This window comes from Perissodus microlepis, chromosome 7, assembly GCF_051167445.1.
Source record: "Perissodus microlepis isolate ML-2025 ecotype Zambia chromosome 7, ASM5116744v1, whole genome shotgun sequence".
Classification (NCBI taxonomy): domain Eukaryota; kingdom Metazoa; phylum Chordata; class Actinopteri; order Cichliformes; family Cichlidae; genus Perissodus; species Perissodus microlepis.
The window spans coordinates 38,833,840-38,861,352 of NC_140467.1; the positions used below are offsets into that span (position 1 = coordinate 38,833,840).

At 40.5% G+C, this 27,513-nt stretch overlaps 1 protein-coding gene across 3 annotated transcripts in view; it reads left to right on the forward strand.

The window, feature by feature from the left end:
- Positions 1-1,384: 1,384 nt before the first annotated feature.
- sh2d3ca (SH2 domain containing 3Ca) overlaps positions 1,385-27,513 on the forward strand; it is a 66,131-nt gene continuing 40,002 nt past the window's right edge. The window contains exons 1-4 of one of the 3 annotated variants that reach the window (XM_084934950.1): positions 1,385-1,762; positions 3,524-3,790; positions 3,907-4,357; positions 7,259-7,298. In XM_084934950.1, coding sequence (XP_084791076.1) covers positions 1,744-1,762; positions 3,524-3,790; positions 3,907-4,357; positions 7,259-7,298 — 777 coding nt within the window. In that variant the 5' untranslated portion in view covers positions 1,385-1,743. Of the gene's footprint in view, positions 1,763-3,523; positions 3,791-3,906; positions 4,358-7,258; positions 7,299-14,971; positions 15,605-27,513 lie in introns of those variants that run through there. The other 2 variants (XM_084934951.1, XM_084934952.1) reach the window with 2 other exon arrangements.

A 27,513-nucleotide genomic window follows, 5' to 3' on the forward strand; every position in this document is an offset into this window, starting at 1 on the left:
AAAGATAGGGGAGGAGCTCTGTCTAAGTACTTCTGTATAATTTAGCATCAGAATTTCCTTTGCTGATGAGTTCAAAATTGCTCCAGGGGTCGACTTCTTTGACAAAATATTTTGTCTGAGACAGACTCCCCTATCACAACCCTGAATTGGATAAACAGTTAAAACATCCATTTATTTTCTTAAGTGTGAAATATCTTCAGTGAAACTTTGGGTGAAAAACAGAAGAAAAAAATAGACCACAAACCTTTGCTTCTCCTTTATCTCAGAATGATAAACACGTTAAAAAGGTGTTAGCATTATATCTGGTTCAGGCCACTAATGTTATCTTTAATAAAAGGACTGTTTGGGTGTTTCACATGCAGTGCGGTTTCATTCTGCTCTGTGCCTTCACTGTTCACGGTTTCTAATGCTGGTGTGGTTTAATGCTGACAGGAAGATGAAACGCATCTTTTTTAGAAGCTGCACACAACGACTCAACAGGAACTGAAAGAGCACAAAAGCTTGTCTCTCATTCTAAATTCCATTTAGAGTAGCACACTTGATACTATAGTCTCCATGATTCATTTATGTTAATAAAGAAGCATCTTTATTGAAATTTGACACAATAAATCACATTACTAATACAGATGTTATCTTATTTTTTACAAGTTCATACACATAAAGAAATATAAATAATACGTGAAATCAAATTGTAAATTTCACATTTTAGGGATTTGTTTTCTTTATTATTTGATTAAATAATAATAATAAAAACATATAAACTACTATATAGAAAAACAGAAAAAATTAGCTTTAAAAAAAATAAAGGGACTGTATTTATTTTTTTAAACATTTATCATTTCCAGTAAAAGCACGTCCGTGTTAGGTAATTAAAACAAGGCCTGGTCGTGGTTAAGTAAAACCAACATCTATTCCCAGCACGAGACAAACCATACAACCATACACCTGCGCTGACCCTGCCCTACTTTTTAAGTTGACTTTGTGGCTCCAGAAATGCCACCTGACTTCCAACTCTGCTCTTGTCATAACTGCTAGGGCTCACACGACGACTTTGCCTGAGACAAAAAAAAAACGGAGATATACAGCGTTTAATACAAATCTTAATTTTATTCTTTCCTTAAAAGTCAAACCTTTAAAAGATCTTCCTCATGCAGAAGTGTCACCATAAGAGATTTGAAATGACTCATCAAATGTTTACAGCTGCAGCAGGAAGATCAAAGGACTCTTATTCTGATAATCAGAGATATTGAAAAGTGATAGCCATTGTTACCTCTGAATGAGTTTACAACCAGCTTTTTATTTGAATGAGGCAAAATGCCACCAATCAGCACATCTGCGTTGAACACTTTGCACCCCTCCTAGTTTCCATTGGCACACTTTCTAATCTGTCAACACCTTTTCATTCCGGCCAAAAGCCACCATCGCACGTTTCGCATATTCATCTCTTTATCTTACCCCGTTAAGGCTTGCCATCTCATCTTGGCTTTTCATTTCCTTTAACCACCGGTGCTCTCAGCCTTACACAGGAAGTGTCAGGTCTGCCCTGCCCTGTCACTCTTCTCAGTCTCTGGCTGCTTGTCACATAAAAGTGTTTGCAGTATCACCCGCAGAGAGGAACTGTGGTTCATATCGAGGTTCTTCTCTTCGACAAGAAGTTACCCTCCCTGCCTGGTTCTTCTCAGCTTTTTACAGCAACCTTTCTCAGATGATCCATTTGTGAGCAGATTGAAACTGAGCTACAACATGAGCCTACGGAAACTAAGTGAGTAGCATGTGTGTTTGTTTGAATCTATTTGGAGGGCGGTTAAACTGTATAGTAAGCAGTTCAGTTCAGATCTGAAGATCAAACATTGTTCTGGTGATAATGTGACAATAGTGAAATCAGCACCACAACAAATAAAGTCTACTTCAAATATTTTTTGTCTGCTTTTGTTAAAGCAGTCAGGTAAGATAAATACCTTATTTACTTTATTTTAATACTGTATGCATACATGTTCTTATATTAAAATGCATGTCATTTTAAACGCAGTCCTTTTATATCTCTGCTTCTCGGAAAGATTAAAAAAAAAAGCGTGTGGACATTTCTGCACAAAGGCAAATTTGTGGCAGCAAAATGCAAAGAAAAGGGTAAAAGTCCCCTCAGTGCCTCTTGAAATTGGCACATATTCAGCCAAGCAGAAACAAAAGCACAGCTATATAAATAGCATTCAGTTCAAAGCTGCAGATAAATGCAAAGAAAGCAGAACAAGCGAGAAAAGAATACAATATATTTTTATCAACTTATAATGTTGCTGTGACTAGATATGTCACTAGAATTGTACCCTTGGGTAGTAATTTGTATGTTTTGGCCGGACAAGATTTACAAAGGCTACTCTTCTTTTCTTCTTTTCCATTTTAAGAAGCTTCAGCAATTTGAGCGTCAGATTTTTTATAGCGGTGTTGTCTAATTAAACTACTTAACACTACAAAAACAACTTACTTAAATGAGCAAAAAAGAATAAATATGAATCAAAGGTTTTAGATGCACTGCAATCTACATCTGCTTACTGTCTTTCTTCCTATTCTTGTGGGTGCTACTGTGAAAGGTCACCCCAGCATACTTGTTTCACTCTGTCCCTAGCATCTTCTTCTGTCACACCAACCCTCTGCACGTCCTCCTTCACTGCATCCATAAACCTGCTCGGTGGTCTTCCTCTTTTCTTCCTACCTGGCAACTCCATATCCCACATCCTTTGTCCAATACATTCGCAATCCCTCCTCAGCACATGTCCAACCTCGCTTCTCTAACTTTATCTCCAAACTGCCCAACCTGAGCTGTCCCTCTGATTTTACTCTTTTATAATCCTGTCCCACCTGGCCACTCCAAGTATCCACTTCCAGCTCCACCTGTTTCTGTTAGTACGGTCGTCTCCAAACAATACATGATAGCAGATCTCACTACCATCTTGTAAACCTTTCTTTTCCCTCTTGATGTCACTCTTCTCTCACAAATCTCCTCTGAGACTTGTTTCCACCCACTCCACCCAGCCTGCGCTCTCTTCTTTTGACCTCTCTTGTGCACTGTCATTTGCTTTGGATGGTTGCCACCTCCTTGCAGCTTCACCTTTCCATCTGCCTGACTTTCATTTCTCTTCTCTTCAGCGCATACCTCCACCTGTCCAGGGTCTCTTCCACCTCCTCCCAACTGTCACCACAGATCACAGTACCACAAACATCGTAGTCCACGGAGATTCCTGCTTGACATCACCACTGCCAGTCTCATTACTGTCCTATAATTCTGAAATTCTCACACCCACCTTGACCTCAGCAATGATCTTTATATCTCTTTTGCAACTATAAAGAGCTTTCATTGTTTTAAACAGTTGCATCTCACCATAAATGCTTGTTAACATAGACTGAGGTACAAGCATTTTTCCACGGTGTATTTAAAGTAAGAGCAGAAAAAAAGGAGACTAGATGAAAAAAGAAGCGACCAAGATCACAACCTGAACACTCGCTCTTCTTTAATTGTCTTTCTCTCAAGGTTTCAAATGGTTTGGCAGCCTAACCAACCTCAGTTTTCGCCGCTCCAATGAGAAATCACCTTCCAAGTCCTCTAAATCAAAGTCTGGAGCAGGAGCAGATGACACTGATGGTTGCACAGTCCTAACTCCGGTTGCTGAGGCGACTGTGGATGACCTGGGGGCCATGCGTCCCCGCACTGCCAGCTATGTCCGCTCCAGTGAGAGCTATACACACGTGGGCACGCTACCACGTCTTCTGACGAGGAAGAAGGACAAGAGCGCCAAAGGTAAATGCAACAGAAGTTACCATCATCTCTCCAGGCTGGCTGAACTTTTGGGCTTATATGGGGAAATATTTAACATGCTAAATAACATGCTTTCTCTCTCACACTCATGTACCCAGGATGCCCGAGCAGCAGTAAGAAGGCTAAAGACAAGATCAACAGAAGTCAAAGCCAGCGACCTGCAGGGGACCAGAGCTCACTGAGACTCAAAGATGCCACAGAGGCTGAGGATGTAATTAACACTGATACTCGGCCCAAGGCACTGCTTGAACCTGATAGTGAAAGTAAAAAACCCGAAATCTCAAACGTCGCCTCTGGGCCTACATCTTCAAGTGTAGATCTGCCGCCATCTGATGGCTGCGGCGCAGAACTTCAGCCAAAGATTTGCGACAAGCAAGGCGTCACCGAGGCAGGTGCAGACTCGAACCCCGAGAAAGAGAACTCGTCACCTCCCCTTAGCAAAGAGAATGATGAGGCGCATGCAGGTCATGGTTTAGAGCCAAAAGAGGAGTCCAGAGAGGCGACAGACGGAGCAGAAACAAAAAAACAGGAGTCTGACAGCATCTACAGGTGATCTTTTTTTATATCTTTCATTTTTAAAACCACAGTGTTTGTAGCTATTTGTTCACCTGCTACATGTACTAGGTCTACCTAATTTATTCTGTGTTTTATAAACTAATCATACCACAGCCTTGTCTATGGTCATGTTCCAGCACAGAAAAACTGAACAAATGATGGAGGAAGGGAGCCTTAATTAAGGCCGAGCACCTCTAGTCTGGTTGTGTTCTTTGAATAAGCCAGAGGGCGCAGATCTGCGGGTTAAACTGCAAATTCGCTTTGTGCAGACTTTGCTGTAGACAGGACTTATCCGAAGCGATGTATGTGAGCTGGGAATATAACAGGATTCATTAAATTCTTTTGCGGGTAACATCGATTCTTTTTTATCGATTGAATTCTCCTGGGAAACTCCTAGTTGTATGATTTTTTTTTCTCGCATTGATTTGTTCTTACGCACAAGAACCCAAGTGAAATAAGATTTTTGTGGGCTTATTGCATGCGTTTCATAATTTATCAACAAAGCCAAAAGTTGAAGAAGAGTTTGGGGAAATGTACTAAGACTTCAACCGATCTCATGTTCTCGTAACTTTCCTATGGCATGTCAGTGCGTGTCTCGTGTTAGAGTGGGATTTGCACTGCGTGTGTATGTGAGCGCGTGCTTGTGGGCTGTGGTTATGCTGGCACGCGGGGGCTCGTGTGTGTGTGTGAGCGTGCACTATCAACCCATTAGTTCTAGCCGAGGGACCGTGGGAAATGCAGCTCTATATAGTGTACTCCAACTTCAGTATAGGGACATCAAAGAGTTCTCCCTCCTGTGTCAGGTCAACCCTAAATCACAGGTCTTTCCATCGCTCAGCCTGACCGTCCATTTCCCTTCCACAGCCTGTGCAGTTCTTTACTTGTATTTCCCAGCTTTACTGGAAAACCCTTTTCAGTTGATTCTCAGTGTTGGTAGTGTGTGGTACTTTGGGATTCTGCTAAGAATGAAATGTTGTCATCTTGTTTCTGGGATAATCTGAGCAGCTGGCAGATACAGGTCCTCTGTGTCATTGTCTCTCAAGCAACAAAACATGGACATTCAGCATCTACTCATGTTGTCACTCATGCTGTTATGGCTGCATCTAAAACAAGTACAGGATAACCTCATTTCCAAATAAGTCGAGACTGTTTAAATTGCAAATGAAATGATAATGCAGTGCCTTAAAATCGGATCATGTTTAGCACATCTTCTACGTAAATGTCTCAGAACTGACGAGACAAATTTCTGCAGCTTTAAAAAGAGAACTGTTTCCTATTCTCGCTTGATAAAAGGTTTCAGCTGCTCAGCAGTTTGGGGCCACATTTGCTGCACTTTGTTTGGTATATATGCCAAATGTCTTCACCGGGTGATGGGTGACTTTAGCACATGGATTACTTTATTGCTTAGCCATGCTGTTTGAATAGATGCGGAATATGCCTTGACACTGTGTAGCTGAAATAAGCAAGACAGTCTCTGAAAAGATGACAGCATGTGTTATATCATCAACAGTGCAATTCATCAAATCACAGCTGTGCAAGTTAGCCATGTCAAGTATGCTAATACATCCTCGTAACAGCACAGATGCTGGCTTTCCAATGTCATTTTCTTTAGTTGTGGACTGTTGGTCAGACAGTTGGATTGTGTTGCATGACAGCAGATGTTTTTCCTTATCTTTCTGAGATTTTATGAACTACGCAATGAATTCATCAGCAAGACATTTTTTTTCAGCGTGTCTAGTTTTTATCAAGTGAGAAGTCAGTTTAATAGAGTACGTAACCCACTGTCCTCATCCTTGAGTAAGTTGAGGGCAACTTGAGGTAGCAGCAGGAGAACTGTGAAACTGAGTTTTAATGAAGTATATTATCCAGTAGATGAGGTACAATGTTGCAGGCAGATTATCTCTAATGAATTCAAAAATTCCAGGAAAGCTTTCTTTTTAGTCTTCTATGCACTTTATTATCAGTTTCAGGCCACTGAGTGGGACCTTAAGTTGCATCTTCCTTTATAAACTTTTCAGGCTTTTCCACTAGACGTGACATGAAAAACATGCACATACACAGCTGTGGGATTTTTTTGAAAGTGTTGGAAAAGAGCATATACATATTTAAAACAGACTACTGCTTCTGAATTTTATGTAAATCCGGGGTAATATTTGTTCTCGCTAGTGTTATCAGATGCATAGTTATGCATTAAAATATTCTATACTTATACAATATTAAAAAAGAAAATCAGGGTTAAAAGCATAGAAGCAACTGCGGCTGTGGCACTGTGGCGCTCCTCTACTGTGGGACCTATTAACATTCCCAAGCCTACTACCATGATAGGGGCCTTTGATCTGACCTCTCTGTAGTCATGTATAACACAGCTTTGCTCTGGGCCCTGTGAGACCCTTCATGCAAGTGGGAGCTGTGCTGAGTGATCTTAAAACTTGTCTGGGAGTGTAATTGCCCCTTTTGCTTGCCACTGCACCGTATCTGCACGCTAGTGCCCACACTGAGGCTCCCAGGACTGCAGCACAGTGGGTTTTGACACATGATAGGGATCCATCATGAGTGTTAAAGCGTGAGTTATGGTGCCTCTGAGATTTAAGAGGCCAGCTCCATATTTAGCAACCTTAGATGCTCAGTGGGATTTGTTATCTCTCTATTTTCCTTGAAGCTGAGCTGCAATAGTGTTTTACTCACTGGAGAGCGTGCTGCAGTTGTGGGAATACAGGCAGACCTTTTGTGTGTTAACATGTGCTGCACCTGTTAGAAGAGCAGATCAAACACAAAGGCACGATTGTGTGTATCAAAGGTTTATAGGCTTCCCCCCCCTGTTATTACAATCCTGAGCATTTTATGTCTTTAATCTTTCTTTTCTCCTCTTGTCCTTCTTCATTATTCTCTTTTCAGCCACATGAAGCCAGCAGAGGACCGATCAGAATATGTTCAGGTGGGTCTGCATCTGTTTTTTTAATCTTCTTTTATGATTATGCAGTTTATTCTTCTGCTCTGTGTCTGGGCGTATTTTAAAATTGCCCTAAGGAAGCATTTCGAAAATCTCTACCTTTGACACACGGACAAAAAGCCCCAATAATTTTTCACTCTTTACCTTTCCATTATCATTATATTTTTTTTTAATATACTCTTCTGTCACAAACACACATTTAAGACCTTACACTTGAGCAGATATTAGTTGCAGTTTTCACCATGAATGTGCAGTTGAATTTCCTCCTCAACTGCATGATTATTAAGATGATTAAATTTGATTTTTTTTTTCATGTGAGTGCTCAGATGTAATTGTGGCAGATTATTAGCCCCTCGGTTTTCAACAGCTATGCTCATTTGAGCAGGCTTACTCTGCATTTAGCCTAATTCAGCCTGCCATTTAGCTAATTGAATTTGGAGTGAGGAAGTCTGCGCCTTAGAGCCGGCACTGTGTGCTGCAGCCAGTAGGTGGGGCCATCCACTTTGGGTGTGAGCTCCTCAAAGAGCAGAGATCGTGAGAAGCTTTTTCACGACCTTGGAGAACATGGTACAGATTCATGCATTTTTTAAAAAACATAGCATGAAACACTTCAGCTGAGATCAAAGTGGAAGTGAGAATAAGAAGGTAGAGTTGAAAAGGGAGGTAGAAGGAAGAAAAATAGAAAGAGAGAGTAAAATAAGCTGCTGGGCTCTTGGAATCTGTTTTTTTATTGATTGTACATCAGAGCCAGGCAGTAAAAGTATTCTCCTATGACCTTGACCCGTGTTCCTTCTGTAAAACAAATATGTTCAGATTTCACAGGCCTGACAAATTACCTACAGTTAGAAATGACCTTTTTTTGTAAAATGTTGAAAACCAAACATTTGTGTGTGTGTGTGTGTGTGTGTGTGTGTGTGTGTGTGTGTGTGTGTGTGTGTGTGTGTGTGTGTGTATATATATATATATATATATATATATGTAAATTATGTGCATATGTCAGTATCTTAAACTTAACTAAAACAAACTTAGATCATTAAAAAAAACATTAAGCTTAGCAGTACAACTAATGTAAAAATGTGATCACTTCATTTGTAATTCAGTTTAAATTGTATTTATACAATTCCAAATCACAACAAAAGTCACCTCAAGGCACCTTATATTTTAAGGTAGATCCTACAATAATACATTCAGAGAAAAACCCAACAATCAGAATCAGAATCAGAAAGACTTCATTTATCCCCAAGGGGCAACTAACATACAACAGAAGAGCATAACGTTGAAGATAAGAACAATAAGAACAGGATCGTATGACCCACTATTATAAATCACTTTTGTGACATTGGGAAGGAAAAACTCCCTTTTAACGGGAAGCAGAACCAGGCTGAAAACCCAAACAAAGCATTGTTCTATTTATGGCTACTGGCCTGTCTTTTAGTTGTTGTGACAAAACTATTTTAGTTACTGAGTTTCTCAACTCACAAAACATTTCTTCAACCTTATACTTTGTTATACTTTTAATTCTGCATTCTTTCATTGTGATTCTTCATGTTATTGTCCAGTACCGTGCCAAAAAATGACCATGAATGTTATGTATTGGGCACAAATATAACTTCATGGTCACTGGCTTTCTGAAATAGAGCCTCCATTCTTTTTCTAGAAGGTTAGATTAGATGAAGCCCTCACATTTTTATAAATTATATGTTAGAGCTCCAGTTTAATTTCAGGCCACATGTCCTGCATCCACTATGAAACACTGTGCATTACAGCTAGAGAACTGTGCCTTGAAATAAGCCATGGCTTCACTGCATAAACTCTACAATTACCGCCTAGAAAATGTTGCTGTTTATGATGTGGTCATATAAAACACAGGGTGCCTCATGAGTGTGTTATTCACACTGACACCAAGTTTGTAAAAAGTCTGATATATGATCAACTCGTGCCAGTTTTCCCAATTTAAAACCCTTGCAATGCTTTATCACCCAAGTTTGTTTTTTTCTCCCCACCACCATCACCCACTGTCCCACCCAGTCCTTGAAAGCTGCCAGCAATCCCTCCATCTCCTTCCATTTCTCTGAAACATTTATGACAGCTGATGTTTAAATCAGGAGTTGGCCTCACTGTTCCGTGTTATAATGTGAGAGACGGAGCCAATGACTATCTCTGAGGGGGGTGTGGGAGGTGTTTTCACATGTGCCCGCTCACACACGTTTACATTCATTTGCACACAGACACATGCAAACACAGGATCGCACATAAAGTGAAAATGAGCCAAATTGTAGCAGAGAAAGGCATACAAACCAATCTGATGTGAGAAAGAAAATAAGCAATCAGTGAGAAAACCCCAAAAGCATTCAAGACAAGCACTTCATCTTTTCAGTTTTATCATAAAATATCCATAATACCCAATATCATCTATTTTTCATGGGGACACATGGTTGGTCAAGCAGTACTTAGACTGATTTTGGTTTTGGACTTTTAATGAGAGAAGTAATAAGTGTCTTCAAATGGTTTATAGTTGGTCAGTAAATAGACCAGACAACACTGTTTTATTAAGAAAAAATCAAAAACGTTTAGCTTCAGTGTGAGTTTGTTTTTGTGCCCATTAAGTGAACGTGTGGTTACTGTCTTTATGATTGTGTGTTTATTTTTGCTTGTGACCCAGCCTGTGCTTTGTCTCCTCTCCTGTTTTGTGGTTTGGTGTACTTTGACAAAAGAGGGGGAGGTGAGCTGGTTCATATGAGGTTTATTAACATATATTTGCCACAGGACTCTTAAAATGAATCTGTGTGTGCACGTGCGAAGGGGCTCAGCTGTGTGTATGCGCCTTACTACATGTTTGATTATGCGAATGGTTTAAATTTCTAAAGTCTGTGTGAGTCTTTGTGCTGTCTGATTAAATTAAGGCAGTGCCCTGTGGGGGCATGGACGAGTGTGCCCGTGTGTGTGTGTATGTGTGACTATTACAGTAGATTGAATTAATGTGGCGCCTCTGCAAATGGGAGTGGGTGAAAACCATCAGGGCTGGTAACACACCCCTGAAAAGTGTTCATTTACTATCCCTTTTTTATAACAGACAGAATACACTCGTGCAGAAAGCTTCACTTTCTGTAATGAAAACGCAACTCTGAGTCTTTTGTGATTGCAAGAGTTGAGATATGCATGATGTAAGGCAGCATGTTTAAAGTGGAACTATTGTGCTTTTCAATATTTGTCATGTATATACATGGTTACAATGGTAAAAGCTGACCTTTTTTTGCTATTTATATTATTTCAAGAATACAAAACATGAGCTGTGAAGGAGCATAATAGACTCATTTTAAGAGTCCTCCTATGCTAAATTATTATTATTTTTTATCAAAACTGGGAAACCATTATCTAATCCACTGATTTAGCCTCTCAATCAACGGCCATTTTTAAAATTTCTTATGAGGTCAAAGAAGCTATTTATGGCGGCTCTCTTGCCATAAGGGGTCGCCACAGCGGGTAGCTGTGCATGTTTGACTTGCCAGTGTTTTAAGGTGGATGCTCTGAGGTAGCAAATATCAAGACCTCCTGTGCTGTCCACTGGTCATTGTTTATGATGCAGATACATAAATGTAAATCAGAAGCCAGTAGCCAGTGGTTTCAAGATTGCATTTCAGGACATAGATTGTTTAATTACACATAACCCAAACCTGCAAAAGATTGTAGTCCAAGTTCTATGACCAAGCAGACTACAAATTGAAATCTCAAAGCTTCCACCACCATTGTCCCTTTCCAGCAGATTTTGGATTTTCATATCTGTATAGAAATAAATGCAGTAGAAACTAAAATAGCATTTAGTATATTCTTGTAAATGTCCTTACAGTTACAAACAGAAGCAAGATTGATATATGGGTAGGTATATATTATAACACAAGATTGGTCTATCATATTGCTATCAGAGTATAGTTGTATATTTCAGTATGTTGTGATACGAACAGTTATTATGGCTTCTAGAAAGGCAATGTAGAGGTAGTCATGATATAATTTGGGAAATACATTTCATTAAAGTAAATAAACAATTCAATATTTTATTTTTATTTTTAATAAAACTGTAACATTTCTGAATATTAAATGCTACACTAACATCCTCACATCGATGATGTTGATAGATAATATACATATAGTGTCTTTGTTTAGCATGCTAACATTTGCTAATTAGCACTAAACAGTGTACAGGGGACATTTATGGAAAGTGTTTTTGCTGCCATTTGGATATAAACCAAAGTAGTGAAGTAGTACAGTTATGAACAAAAGCTTTTAGGCAATCCTCTTTTTTTTTTAATGTTTTGGAGGGAAAATTTGCACATGCAGCAATTTATTGAGACACATGCAAACATGCATGGAAATACAGTAGATGAAGCGAAAAACAGAGTTTGTACAATTCTAACAAGCTTGAAAGTCAGTATTTGGTATGACCACCTTTATTCTTCAACAGCACCTGAACTTTCTTAGGCAAGCTTTGTTATAATTTCTTTAAGTAGTCGTCAGGAATAGTTATCCAGTCTCCTTTAAGGACATTCAGTTTGATTCTTTGGATTTTTGCTGCCTCTTTCTCTGTTGTCTGTGAAGATGATCCCTCACTGCTTCAAAAATTGTTGAAGTCTAGAGTCTGGGGAGGCCGGTCCACGACAGTAATTATATTTCCATCTGGTTATACTTTTACTACACTGGTGTAAACAACATAATTTTTTACTACCTCAGAAACTGCAGCCTCTGAGAGAAAAAAAATTACTACATGACCAGTGCATTCTCAAGTACTCCCACAACTTTATCCACCCTTTTTTTAAGGTCACCATGAAGCAGAGATACTTGTCTTGATGGTATTACACAGTGTTTAATTTTTGACTAAGATGTGTCTAGTTGCTACAGCAACCAATTTGTGTAAAGTGTAGTCATTTTAATGTGATTAAAGCGAGTGGAGTTTTAATTGCACTGTTTAACACTTAAATGAATATTTTTCAAGGCCTTTGTGTGGATGGAGGCACAGCATTCCCAACAGACCTCTTTCTCTCTTTGTATCATTATTGCAGGCTTTGAAACGCATATCTGTGGTTCGATACGGATTAACCAGTTCTGTCCTGTGAAAACACACTGATGACAATCAGACCTGCAGTTCATTAGCTGTACCTGGCTAACCCCCAGTGGAGCCAGGCACAAACACACACACACACATACGCACATAAAGATGTGCTTTCGCTAATATTCTTGATCTACCCTCAGTAGATCTTTTCATTTCACACACATTTTCATAAAAATATTTTCCTCTATTCCCTTACAAGCAAACACACTCACGTGCTTGTATCGCTATCTTTGTGAGGACATTCAATGAAAGTGAGGCCAAAAATGTCCTTACTTAAACAAAATCACACCAGTCCTCATAAGCATAGTTGAGCAAGTACATACACATGCACACACTTCATATCTTTGTGTGTCTCTCCACATTCACACACACTTTCATTAGTGTGATGCTTGCAGGCACATGCAGGGATTCTCCATTGTGTTCCCTATCAGCCTGCGGGATGGGGCTCACTAATTAATATTTAACTGAAGACCGCCTCCAACCAAGAGAGGAGATGCAGAGATAGAGGACTGAAAGGAGTGGAAAGTGGAAGGATCATGGTGTGGAGGAGAGGGGAAGGACAGGAGAGAGAATAGGCCGGGAAGGATCAGAAGGAAGAAAAGCCTGGAAGTCTGAGGTTAGGCTATTGATCACAAGGATAAGAAGGCAGGAGAGATGAGGAGTACGGTGACAAGAGCAGTTGGAGAAATGCTGGATTTGACAGAGCCTAGAGAGAAGGAGATGACTGATGCAGAAGCACTGAAAAGAGAAAGGTTCAATGAATGGATGACAGTGAGAGCAACAGAGAAGAAACTGACAAGAATTTGAAGAAAATGTAGGAATGAGACAGACGTTTTCTGACAGAAGCACTTCTCGTCAATGCAGAGATATAAAGAAAGATAGATGGATTTAAGGGGAAGCAGTAGCAGGAACAAAGTAAGGATGAAGCAAGGAAGAAAAAAAAATGCCGCAGCTCCACACTGCAGCATATGATATTTGTTTGACAAAAATTAATTCATCCAAGGATGAAGTTTGAGTTTTACAGAATTTGCTTTAAAACAATAACAGGCTGTGCTTCCTTTACCAGCTGTGTGAACCAAATACTTATTGAAAGGTAGCCAAACAGGCTACAATTATAGCAGCAAGCAGACTACCAAAGATACATATTTAAATATAAATATAAATATCAGTTTGTGGAGTGGCTTCAGGCTAGTCTAATACACCCTAATTCTGACACATTTAATGATAAACTCTCTCCATGCATCAAATTGTAGATTTTTTTTCTCCCACATGTGTGGCGCAGCGGTCAGATGTAACATGATGTATGTTATGATTGTTTTGCCATGGTATTACAGAGGATTGAGAATAGAAAGGCACAAGGCCCCCCTCTTATGAGATTATTTGTGTCCCCGCTGTGTAATCTGTCTAATCCAGCACTGTATGGTTTGAGATTACGTTAAGAGGAGACGCTGCAGTTAATGAATCCGTCCTGTGTCTTGTAGCTCCTTATCGTTCAGGCTCTTTGTCTCTGGCTGTGACCTACTAACACGCATTCAGGAGGCAGATTAGAAAGGTGATTACTGGTATCATCTGATTCTGTGTGTATGTTTGTGTTAGTGGGGCGAAAGATGACCTCAGATGACAAAGTGAAAAGAAGGAGCATGTCGCTCTCCTTCTCGGTCGCTTTCTCTCTCCTGTATCCGCCTCTCGCTTTCCTGCATTGGTGCGGACCTGACTAAATGCAGTGTCAGAATTTTGGATGCTGTCAAGGCTCTGGCAGTGTTTCCATGGCGAGGCGTCCTCAATGATGTCACTCACTCGGGCCTCTGGAGACAGAGCCCCACCCCTCCTGACATCTCCCTGCCGGTATGTGCGCGTGTGTTTATGTGTGTCTCCATGTGAAATGGGCCGGTGAAAATCACACCATGTTATCCTTGAAACACCTGCCTGTGTGTTTCAGCCCGTAATGAGCTGTCTAGCTGCAGTCTGCATGGCTTTGTAGAGACACATCATTATATCCTGCAACACACACACATGCACACACACACACACACACATGCACACACACATGCACGGGAAGATTTCTGCCAACGTTATTTCACCACGGGAAGCCAATGCGTTTTGGAGGCTGCTATAGTAACATATAGTGGCATGTGAAAATGTAGGTGGAATAAAAGGTGTGAGTGTGCATTCAAGCATTTGTGGAGGGGGTGCGGTCTTGTCGGGTGTCTTTCATGGCAAAAGAAAGGTTAGATTCCTTTGGGAGGCTGCACACGTACTCTTCTCACCCTCCTTGCACCCTCATCTTCTTCATTCATCATCTCATCTCTTAATTATCTTTTCTTTCTCTCCTCCCCATCTTTTCCTTACTTTCTCTCTGTTTCACTCCCTCTGTCATCTCCTCCACCCCCCACCACTCTCCCACCCCCCCTTGTCAGCATTGTCTCAGCCCTGGAGCGGGGGTCATCAGGAGGGTGGGTGGGGTTTCTGCCTTCAATACGACAGCACTCCTCTCTGCTTGTGCCTCCTAGCGTTCAACCCCCTCCCCTCTTCTCTCCCTCCCTCCTTCCATCCAACCCTCTCTCCCACTGGTCCACCCTCCCCCCACCCACACTCCTTTCATCAGCAAGCAATGAGGTAATCCCTAGCAGCCCCGTGAAGTGCAGCAAGTGCAGTGAGAGGGAGAAGCCAGAGCAGAAGCGAGAGAAGCCGGTGCAAGGCAGAAGCGGCGAAGATGTCAGGAGCTGTAATATCACTGGCTGTTATCAGTACCAGCTGTTAGCAGCTCGCTCGTAGGTAATAGCTGATGTTGTCACAGGCAGCTGCATGCAAGCTGCAGCTTTGGTGTTAGCGGTTTTAGCTTGTAGCCTGTTTTTCTTTCTTTTCTTTTTTTTGTAGTGGTGGCACTATGTTGAGTGGCTGTTAGCCAGACAGAGAGGCAGGCAGGGGTGGGACAGGCTTAACCCAAGGGCTGGTGTTTAGATAGGACACCCCGGGTGGGGAAGAGAGAGTGAGACAGAAAAGGGACATAAAAGGGAGAGGTGAAGTAGTAGAAAAAGAAGAAGAAGAAGAAGAAGAAGAAAAAAGAGTGAGGTTTGAGAGAAGGTAGCAGAGGTGTGTGCCCACCATGACGGAGAGGTGTAGTCTGTGGAGTGCCCTCTCGGCTGCAGCATGCTGCTTCTATCGGGGATCCTTCATGCAGGTGCAGGTGAGTGAGCATTTGTGTGTGTGTTGTGCTTTTACTGTTTAATACTCTGCATATGTGCAGTATACGGTCCAAGTTTCCTTGTATTTGGTGCATTTGTGTATGCATGTGTGTGTATGCATGTGTGTGTTTGTGAAGGTTCACGCTTCTGTATATTTGTGGGAGGTGTGCTGACTGCTGGCTCCTCTTCTGTCCCGGCAGCTGGTAATGTCAGCCTGCCTGGTAGTTGGCAGTCTGATGATATCATAGACTTTGTACAGTACTTGGGTGTCAGATAGACTGTGTGAAAACAATGTGCGGAGTGAGTTAGAGGGAGCTGGTGAGGGAGGAGAAGGGTTTGTGTGCGTGGCTTTGAGAAAGAAACCATGGGAATATGTGTTTGCACTTTGCATGGTTGTGTATGGGAGGCAGAGAGGGAAAGTGTGTGCGGTACAGTATTCTACGGTATCAGTTGTACTTTGGTCTAATTTAGTCTTGCTGCTGGAAACCCAATATCTGACCTTATTCCTGGACAAAATGACACCAGCGGTATATTTGTGTTTGTGTCTGTACTTCCATTAGTGATGCTTGATATTCGAGGATCATTGGCGAAAAGCTTGTTGTTTCAAAATTTCAACTTTTTAAAGGAAAACAAACTAACAGCTCAGTTCGGGAGGAGTGGGTAGTGATGCTTTTTTGGGATTTTATCTACTGGGGCAAGGATGTTCAGAGTGGGAATAACAAGGCTTTCACATGACAGGAGTAATAGAAGAAGAAAATAACAGCAATGGATGAGATAATGGGAAATGACAGACTTTGGGGTACGAAAGTATGTTATTGCCTGGAGTTGTAATACTGAGCTGGACTGAAGTGGTAGTTCTCTTCTCTTCTCCCTGCTACATGTGTTTTCAGCCAACTGTGCTGATATAATTATGCCTTTACAATGAACAGGAAGGATGCAGAGTTGTGTTTACAACTCGCTGTGTTTAAGCAGGCTAATCCCCATGTTAAGTGTTGACTTGTCCCACCTTGTCTCTGGCAGCAGGACATTTTGTCAGTGTCACATCTAGCTGAGAGAGTCTTCATCCTGGATTACTTTGGTTGTCTTTTTGCATTTAATACATATGTCCGTCTTAGAGAAAGACACACACGCAGAGATTGTTGGCTCTTTTCCTTCTAGTTTTTTCTTTGAGGCATCTGCTTTTGTTTAGAGTGAAGTGATTCAGAGCTCAGAGTAATGAAGTTATTTTAATTAAATCTGTCATGAGGTTCCTGTGTAGTGGTGGTTTTGGTGGGGCTAAGTGTGTGCGAGTGGGGGGTAAATTAATTAGCAGTCGTTGAACAGTTAGCGTTAAGTGGGCGCTTTCTAATGTAAGAAAAAAAAAGAAACATTCACAGCAACTCAAGTTTGTTTACAAGCACTGTGATTTTTGTCTATAGACTGATATTGATTCCCCGATCCATTCCAATTAAACATAGACTGTCAAGCACAATACTGCGTGTCACGTAACCCAAACTGTGTGCGACAGAGAGCTCAAGGCTTCAATCATTACCTGTGCGCTTCAACACCACACTGCTTCTTTTTCTTTCCCTCCAGGGTTTCATTTGTTAGATTATTTGCACTTGTTACACCTTTTGTGTTAGATACTTGCAACTGGTGATCTTCCATTATGCAATAAATAAATAAATAAATAAAAACCAAAGTGATTGTTTCACTGGTGTGTGAAGCCATTAGAGGACCCACTAATGCTGTGATATCTCTTCTCTTGGTGCTTTATGTCCCTAAAAGCTGAAGAGCTCTGCTTGAAGAATATAACATTCACTGCTGTTATGTCATTTACGGTACTTTGAGTGAGAATTAACTGGTGGTTTGAATATGTAATTTTACAAGGTAATTACAGTGTAACAAGCAATACTAAATCACTTATGCTGTACTTTTTATTTACTTCTCAGCAAAATGATTTGTTATAGAATCCATGTCAAGAAAAGACACAGATGTATTTTTATGTAAAATTCATGGTTAAAATCTAGCAACAGTTGTGCTTTTTTCCATAATGACAAATAAGTATGTTATTCAGTATTTTCAACATGCTTGTAAAGTAATTATTTACGGTGTATATTTGCGCTACCGGTAATAAATGCAGACTGGTTTTGGCTTCACCAGTGCTCATTAATAGCAAGAAATAACAGAAAGAAAGAAAAAAAATGGCAAAAACTGAGAGTATTGTACTTTCTTTTAAACCCAGAGACAACCCAGATATACAGTAATGAACCAAAAAGCTCATAGATGAGATGAAGAATGATGTCAGAACACATTTACACTTGTCGAAGTAAGTGTAAGTCAGCTACACAATCAGTCTTCATATCTTGTCAGTTACACTTGAGTAAAACTAGGACAGCAATCTCATTGCGACTAGGAAACATTGGTGGTTACCCGGTGAATACACTGCCAGGGACCGATTTAAAGGAGTTGCAGTGGCCAACTTGTAGGCTGGAAATTGATCGTGCAAAACCATAACCTGTTGGTGACCACTTTCAATAGTAAGGTGACCACACAGGTCGCGACCTGACGCCATGCAGGTTGTGATCAGACTCGGACTGGCAATCACCATCAGACAGATTGGTGAAGATTTGCAAAATGCAAACTCACTGCAATCAGTGTTAGTCAGTCTGTGCCAAAGAGTGGAACTTCTTTGCAATAGAGGACTGCCTTCTAGTTATATTTCTATGTAAAAAGCATGGTTGCTGAGTGCCTGTGTTATTGTGCAGTTTAATCGCCATCCTGCAGCAAGTACGTTGCTCTTTGTTGAGGAATTTCTGAATTTCCGTTTCAAATCTATGAGGCTGGACTCTGAATATAAGTAGTTAATTTCTGTTTAATGTTAATAACTGTGTTTGTTTGCAAGTTTAGATTTTCACAAATTTATCACACTTAATCGCTGTATTATCACAAAAAGACTGCATGCAATCGCCAGCTTGACCCCATTCATTTGCAAACTGAAGCCATCGCCTTCTTGACACAACAAAGTCACTTTAAGGATGGTAACTGACTGTGAGTGGTTACAGACCTGCTCCCCATCTTCGAAGCAAACATTTTAAATGCAACAAGATCACAAAATTGTTGCACACGGTCGCAATAACTGTCTTCAACCACTGAATGTAGCTTACCCAATGCACTGGATTCAGGAGGCTCAGGGGAAACTTTGGAAAGTTTTAATGTTAATACTTCTCAGCCAAGTTTTAAAAGCATAATTGCAGCCAAAAGGGTCATATACTGTAATCATCTCTTAGAGTAATTTATGAATTAATTAATAACAGTACATTGTTGTGCGGCTGACACACCGAAATGATGTTAACACAGTGACGGTGTTCTGTGACCTCAGCTCATCAGCTGTATCAGTGAAGGGAGATTACACTTGATCCCCTGGTCTAGACTGCAGTATGCTAACCATGAACACACACACATTCATACACACAGGCATGCAGCTTAACCATTGTATTCATTATGTGCCCAGTGCTTCCAGCGCGTCTCTGTAACTGGGACAATATAACTGCCTGCTGGACTCTTGCAGTGGTTTGAGCCTCCAGAAAAAGACACACACATGCACACTAATGCACACATGGAAAAAACTTGAATTCATAAACAGATGCACGGACATGTAAATACACAAAATGATCTTTTCCTCTACTTTGATTGTTTTTAAAGCTAATCCTTTTTGTCTAGCGTCCCAACCCCCCCAGTCCACCAATTGTATCTCACTCGCCTCTGTAGCCTCATTCCCTGCTGACCTGACAGCATGTGGCAGCCATCATGCCAGCCAGCAGCCGTTTTCTCTGTCCATTCCTGCAGCTTTACCGTATCTGGAACTGTATCTGTCAACCTCCAGCCGTGGTTCATGCCACCTCCCTGCCATCCAGTCCCATGGCAGAGAGAACCAGTTTTCAGCAAACTGATACTCATTGATCTAGAGATTTAGGCCAGAATAAGGCGATGCATATGTGAAAATCTGGTAGTTTGTTTACACTTTTTAAAAAACAATTTTTTGCATAGCGTCTATACCAAAAGTTTCTGTTTCTTTTCTTCAAAAAGACCACAATTAACTTTGAGAGTTTAGATTAGATTCAATAAGAGTTGGCTTAATTTCTTTTTCTTTTTTTGGAGAATGTCATCAGGGTTTAGGGACTGTCAGAACTTGACCGGGGTTTTTTATTTATTTGTCAAACTAATTAAGTAATTCAAAGCAACAATAGAAAATGTTGATGAAACAGTATATTTATGACCTACTGCAGATGGCTTTTTCTAGAAATCCTGCTACAAATAGATCTTAAATATTAAACTAGCCAGCGTTATTGCATTAGAATCCCTTCTGTAATGTCTTGTCCATGTATTGTCTACATTCCCAGGAGGAGCTCAAAATTTAATAACCGAGATTGAACCTAGTAGCGCTGTCCCTTTTAAGTCCTCTATATGATGTTCATATCGCTACACAGTCTCTGCTTTGACTTTATTAGCATGAAAGAAACAAAAATCTCCTCTTGCATGACAGATGACGTTGTCTTAAATTGGTAGGAAGCCCTTGGTTGGTTTTGGTCAACTCGCTCTGTCAGAGCAGGTTTACCAGTAATCATTTTGTGAGTCAGATCCCCAGGGGGTCCTCTGGGTTTCGTATTAGCTTTACCCATCACCCCAGTCCCTGTCTAGTCATTGCTAAGCTAGCTGTAGAAGATATGGCCCTGTTAATGCCTTTATGTGTGTGTATGTGTGCGACTCTGTGAGTGTGTATCTGTCCAAGCCAGAAACGGAGCCCAAACCAATTGGTATGTTTTAGTATTGAAATATTCACCATGTAATCCCCTCTTCTCCACTCCTCCTATCTCTCTCTCCCTCTCGCCCTCCTCCCCAAAGCTTTTCACCACAAATCCTCTTTTGGCGTGCCTGCCTGTCACACCCTGCAGGCAGGCAGTGTGAAGGGCAGCTGTGTGCGTGTGTGTGTCTGCTTAAATTGCCTTGTTTCAGAGCCCATATCCTCATTAGAGTGCTGTGATGTTTTTGGCACTAATGAGGAGCAAGGCTGCCTGTGTGTGTGTGTGTCTGTATGTGTCAGCTACGTATGTGTGTTTCACGTCTGCATGACTCCGTGTTTGTGTGTGTCTGCTTAGTTATTGCTTCATAGTAGAGATGATGAAACAATATTGTTTGGGCATTAGCTGAACAGAAAGCATAGTTTAAGCCAATGTAATTGATCAGCAATTATTTAGAGCAGTTAGCTCTATAAAAACTGTTTAATACTTGCAAATGTTTTTGGTTTATTGAGAGTTTTTATGGCTCAAACTAACACATTAAGTAGCAATGAATGATAAACCCCTAATACAGTCAAAGAAATAGCTGTTGTCTTCCTAAATAAAACCTTTGAGCATTTACTCATTATATTCATTGTATATTGTTTTTACTTTCCAAAAGGGCTTCAGATTAGTCTCTCAAAAACACTATTTGTGTTAAAAATACAGCTGCCAGTTTTGGGAGGGAAAAATGAGACTATAGTACAGTTTTAAGGAACCCCCTCTATTGGTAGGAGACAAGAAAAGATAACATTGTCAGTGCTTTGGATCCTTATCTATCCGTCTTACCTCCTTACAGGTTTTACAAAACCTTCCTCTATCTTTGCTCCTTTAAAAGGAAAGCTATTTTTTTAGTGTGACTGCTCAAAATTTTTTGTCAAGAAGGCATAAATATAAATTTAAATATGCTTACAGTAAGTCAAGGACTTGCTGCACTATAGAAAATGATTGCACAGTTGGATTCAGTAGAAAGTGCTCTGCTCTGCGGGAGAACTGTTAAAGAAGGGATGTACTCTAACTGCTAATTCTCACTTTATATACTTTATTATTCAGTTTCAGCTACATTAAGAGTACAAGTACACATATAACATAAGGAGGGTGCTGGGGGGTGGCGGCAGAGGAACGGTGTTGATCAGTCGATTAATACAAATGTGCTGTTAGTGGTTCCCTTGAATGCAACTCAAGTGTTTTATGACCAAATTTCTACTAAGTTTGTTCTTAGTCCTCTATAGAACGTCACTTTTCTGCACAGTGAAATCTGGAAGTCTTTGACTTGCAACTAATCTGACTGTCTGACTGGTCAGGCCTTTGGTGCATTTAATTTCCTTGTCCATTTCCTGTCTATTCCTCCACTGCATCAATCCAATAAAGGCAAAAAAAAGAAAAATCCATAAAATAAAAAGCAAAATACCTGCAGCCCCTAACCAGCATTTAATTATGCTGTTACTCAACTTTCAGCAGCCAAAGCCAAACTGCGGACTTAATGCATTTGTGCTTAAAGCCTCTTACTGTGAAACTGATTTGGAAAGTGTTGAGTTTGCTTTAACAGCATGAGTCCACAAGTATTTAATTTCTTCAGCAGCAATTTGTCCTTCTGATACATTGTGCTCAGGCGACCCTTAAATCTTCATTTTGGCTTAGGACGTCAGATAAAGCACAGAAAGTTAAGTGGTTTTCCAGCTCCAGGTCACTGTCAGGCAGGTTACTCAAAAAGATAGAACAAGCGCTTCCATTTGTAAAGGGATGAAGTGTGGATTTACATATGTACTGACAGTTGGTTCACTGAGCGTCTTATCTAATAACGGTAAACTGTTTACAAGGTTGATTGTACAAATTAAATGCTCAGCTCTGAATGCGATCAGTCTTAGACCTACAGGCAGTCACATAAAGGCATTCGTTTCAGCAGTACTGTAATATGCATGAATGTGATCAGTGATATCTGTGTGCATAATACAGACTGTCTAGTAAAAAATGTATCTTCAGAAACTCTGTGGTTATGCAGACTCAGACTCATAACATACTCACTGTTCAAACAAGTGAAAATGCAAAAAAGGAAATGGTCTCTTCATATCGTGACTTGAAGCTGCAGGCCAGGATCATAGAGCTTTCTGGCTCAGTGCTGCATGTAATCGTCTGCTCTTTCCTGACATGATAGAAGAAAGCTCTAAAATAAAATAACATAAGAACATAAACCTGTGGTAAATGCTCTGATGCATTCAATTACAGTCTGGGCTTTTTAAACAGGCGATGACGGAGAAGAGATTATTCTGAAGAATACCTGGCTGCATGTGAAAATAAAGTGCCCTTTGGCTCATTATTATATATATGTTTTCTCTTCTCTTTAAACATATACGGTGGAGGACTTAAAGTAATAACGTGAATATTTGCATTCAAGTTTTTACATCATTTAGTGCCGTTGCCTCTACAGACTTTGAAGTCACAGGTTGTTTTACTTCTTCAGATGTTTGAATCTACATATGGAGAGCTTGGTAAAACACACCAGATAATAGAAACCATTGTCTATAAGAGGTGGATGCAGGAGCAAAAATCTATGTGTGGGAGGAGCTAGGGGTGGTAGTAGGGCTGTGCAATATGACCAAAATCTCATATTCCGATAGAAGACATCCGTCGTCCGATAACGATATAAATCACAAAAAATTGTACATTTTCTGTGAATCTTGGGCAGCTCGACTTGCGTGAAGTGTTTCCAGCTGGGCGTCGTGTACCCGGAGTCGAATGTTTTAACCGATGCATGATACTATACATTTTTAGACATAAGTTGTAACGGCCGCCGTTTTCTTTGTGAGTATTTATTACACGGCGTGCTGCGGGGAAAAGCCCGTTCTAACGTTTGAGTCTAAGGTTTATTTTTTAGCACCTGACGGCTCTTTTTTGCTTCTCATCCGTAAACACTCTGCATACTCTTTCACGTGATTTAGTTTATTTTGAAAAGTTTCAACAGGATCTTGAGCTTTATTCTGAAAGGTTTATGTGGAAAATAAACAAGCGGACACGCGATGGTTTTACCGTCGTTGTTGCTAACGACAACGCATAAAAACAGGCGCTTGTCCGTCCGTAGTGTGGTTATATAAGAGAAAGAGAGAACTTTGAGAAATTAAGATAGCCACTACAGTGACCATCAAAACGGTGAAAAAAATATTGCCGTAAACATTTTATTTTGCGACACCGTGAAACAAACGATAGCATAATATGAAACGATAGACGTTTTTATATCGTCATCCGATATATATCGTTATATCAAACAGCCCTAGGTGGTAGTTCCCATCTTCAAAAAGGAGGAACCTAGGAACATGTCAGATGTAGATGGGAGTTAGCTGGCAAGCTTGCTAAAGAAAAATGAATCTGCACTTCACTGTGAATTGATTCCTGACTTTCACTTTAAAAAAAAAAACAGGGTGAAAGGGAATGTAATGAACAGCTGACTCCTCAGTAGCACAGCTGAACATGGAACATAATGATATGGGGTCCACCTGTTAATCATAGCGGTCACACCCTTAATAATCCATGATGTTACAATTAAAATTTGAATCTAGAAGTTGAATAACAATTCACATCCTGTTAGGATTGTGCAGTCTAATATCGTTAGCGATAATAGCTGTATATGTTTTTATGTGACATAAAAATGTTAAGATGTGATATTATAGTGCGTGGAATAACAAGATAAGCCCAGGCATGAGAGCATGAGGCGTATCTCAGCCGCCAATGTTTTAGTACCTAAATAGCGAGCTACTTTCCAAAAAAGCACAGTACTTTTCAAAATACGTGAGAAAACTGTTCTTGCATAAGGTGGAAACGACAAACTCGTTTCACCACTCGAAGCAAAAACACAGCAAAATCAAGTGCAACCGTGATACGTAGGAGGAGATGCTAGCAGCTGGAGACGTGCGACCCACGTGTAAACGAATGGCTCCACCAAAAGTCGCTGGAGTGCTCCAATCTGTATGACAGGAAGAGCAAACAGCAGATGGAAATGACTCATGCTGTTACATGGTGGAAAAGCAGCACTTTAAGCAGCTTGTTTCAAAGCTTGACTCAAGATACAACATCTCAGGTAGGAAATATTTTTCAGTTTCGTTATGTGACGGTGTTGTGGAGCTCCTGAAGAGTTGCAAGGTTAAATTATTTTAGTTATTATTAAACCAAAATGTTAGGTAGTTAGATTATAGTTTTGCTTAAATTTTCCATTGAAAAAGAACATTTACTTACATTTCTAAATGCTTCAACCTGCAAGTATCAATTAAACACTGTTCAGTGTTTGGTTTTCTGGGCATTTTAACATGGGCGCCTTTGTGCTTCTGTAGCCTAGTGTCCATTTGAAGAACTGCAGGTTTGGCACTTGTTTACTGGCTTCATTTTCTAGCCACTGAGGTTGCTGCATCCTCACAAAGTTTCAAAAAGGATGATTATATTAAGAGAGGAATGGATGCTAAAAAAGCATGGACGTGCCACTAAATGAAGAGAAATGATCTTATTGGGAAAACCTTCTCACTGTGAACATAAGAGATTAATTACAGACTGAACTCTAGGTTGATTGCATTGCCCATTAGCTTTAGAGTTTATGTATGTGCAGTCACTTTGTTCACCACTGATTGAGAATAACACACTGTTCTCTCACCATCTCCAAGTCCTCGTGTCTTCATTCATTTACAAGTTCTAATGTTGAGTTTTAGGATGATTGATGGAAACTGTTGGTTTTTGGAAACAAACTTTTCGAAGTGAAATGGATGCTGAAAATCAACCCTCACCAGCCTCTCACCAAGGAAATCACACATGCCTGTAGATCCGCGCATACACATTCAAAGCTCACAGATGCTGGGAAAAACACAGCTGAGAGGGAGTGTGGCATAGTGAAGGGATTTGGGGCAGGAGGTTGCCAATTGTTTGCTCTCTTCATCTTTGACCTCTTCTGACCTCGGAGAATGCAGAGGCTTTTGGATCTTAGGCTGCTGCAGCTTTAAAGACTCAGTTCTACCATATGAAACAAATAGCCATTCTGGCATGGGGGAGTTGTGCGCACATGCTTTAATTTCCATTGTTTCATACAAAAAGTAGGGCCTTCTGGTTTGAAATGACATACAATAAGTGCAGTCTGGAAGACGGCGCCTACGGAGACGTTGAGGTCAAGCTGATAATGGTGAGAGTGTTCTTTTGGTGAATGAGTAAACTTGACCACAAAATCAGAATAAGGACATTTCATTTTTATTAAAAAGAACGTGCTTTCTGGGATTTTTGATCTTTAAGTCTATATACACCCAATCCAAAGAGCACATTAGACAAATCCAACTGAATGAAGGAGTCGCTCCTACTTGGACGTTTGGGTTTTCCACATGTTTTCTGCAATATTGTCAAATATGTAAAAGAATGTTTGAGTAGCAATTCTAGCACATTAAGCAGCCCTATTCTGAAGGTTAATTTTCCAATGATTCATTCACTGATTTAGGCTTATTGTTAAGCGCAAACAAATTTTCTCTGGGAGAATTTTTTTCTCTTTTTCGGTGAAGGTCTTGCAGCTCCCCGTGCCTTTGTAGCGTTTTGCTCTAATTTCTAATAAATCCCACTGGGTAGCATGTGTTTGAGTTACAGAAGGCCCTGGACCTCTGCGGAGATTTTAATGCATCATTTTCCTTTATGAAAAGACCCGAGGCCATTAAAGCGTCTCTGGGTGATTTGCAGAGAGCAGCTGAGAATGCCGGCGAACGAGCGCCTTATCGCTTTCATCCGCACACGCGCTCACACAGGAGCAGATAGTCAGTCATGTATGTGTACATGCTTAAGCAGGCATGCCTAGATTGACACATTATTGCTGCAACTGTCTTGTTTTGGGTAGGTTTTTTTTTTGTGTGTGTCTGTCTTGCGTCGACAAGTGAACAAGCTGCAGATACACAACAAGAGATTTCAGATTCCGCTAAGGTGCTGATAATATTTTTCTTTTAGTTACTAATGAAGCAGACTGGGGTGTTAATGTGAATCAGATACAGATACTGATTAGAGATAGGACAGATTTTATGGCTTAAGCAGTTTTTAGCTTTTTGAACATAATTACATTTCAAATTACACAGATCAGAGTAACACTCCTGCCAGTAAAATAGAATTAATGCATTGTGGACACCCAGATCACGTGCTGGAACATCTGCAACTTAGGCATAACCATAATGATTCGGTTTTAGCAAAGGTGATTAGTTTAAGCAGAGAGACAGATGAAGAGGCTGTGTTGATATAGCTGTAGACAGCACTTATTATGCTTCCTGAATGCAATAAGGAAGTAATACAAGTGTCCAGCTATAAGAGAATAATGGACATGGCACAGGCAAATAACATCCCCCAGCAAGACAATTATTTTTTATATCAGGACATCTTAGAAGTGTGTTATTATGCTTGGTTAAGTGGCTTTCAGCATGTGTGGTATCGGTAATGTGCATGCTGGATTCATTCATTTACATCTACAGCATATGAAAATTAAGGCTGGCTTGCATCTTTTGTTCACACGTGAAGTCTTGGCAGAAATTCCAGCAGTTACGCTGGCAATTACAAGCCCATGGGTGACATCATTCTCTATAAAAGGGGTATCAGGGGTGAGGGATGGAAGGTGTGGGTGGTATGGAAATGTAATGGGGAGAGAGAGAGAGGAAGAGACAATGTGCAGCGCGTTGTAACAGGATACAACAGGCTAATGTCTCATGAGCATTTCTTGGAGGATCTGTTGTGGAGTTTCTCACGGGAGTGTTTAAACATAAGACCTTCATACACACACACACACACAAGCACTCTTCCACACTTGAAGAGAGTCCCTTTCAGTTTCCTGTATTATTATTATTTTTTTGTTTCCCTGAAAGCTGTGACAGAGGCGAGGCTGCTCTTAAAGGGAGTGCATGTGCAAGCATCAATGAAAAGTGGTGTTAGAGTGCGTGTCCATGTGTGTGCATTTTTATTGCAAAGTGAGAGTCCCAGCCAGCAGTAAAAGCTCCATCTGCATCACCATGACAACAGTCCGGTAACAACAGGGAGACAACACCCATCTCAACCCTCCCAACCCCCATCCGCTGCATGTTTGTGTGTCTGTGAGTGTGTGCATG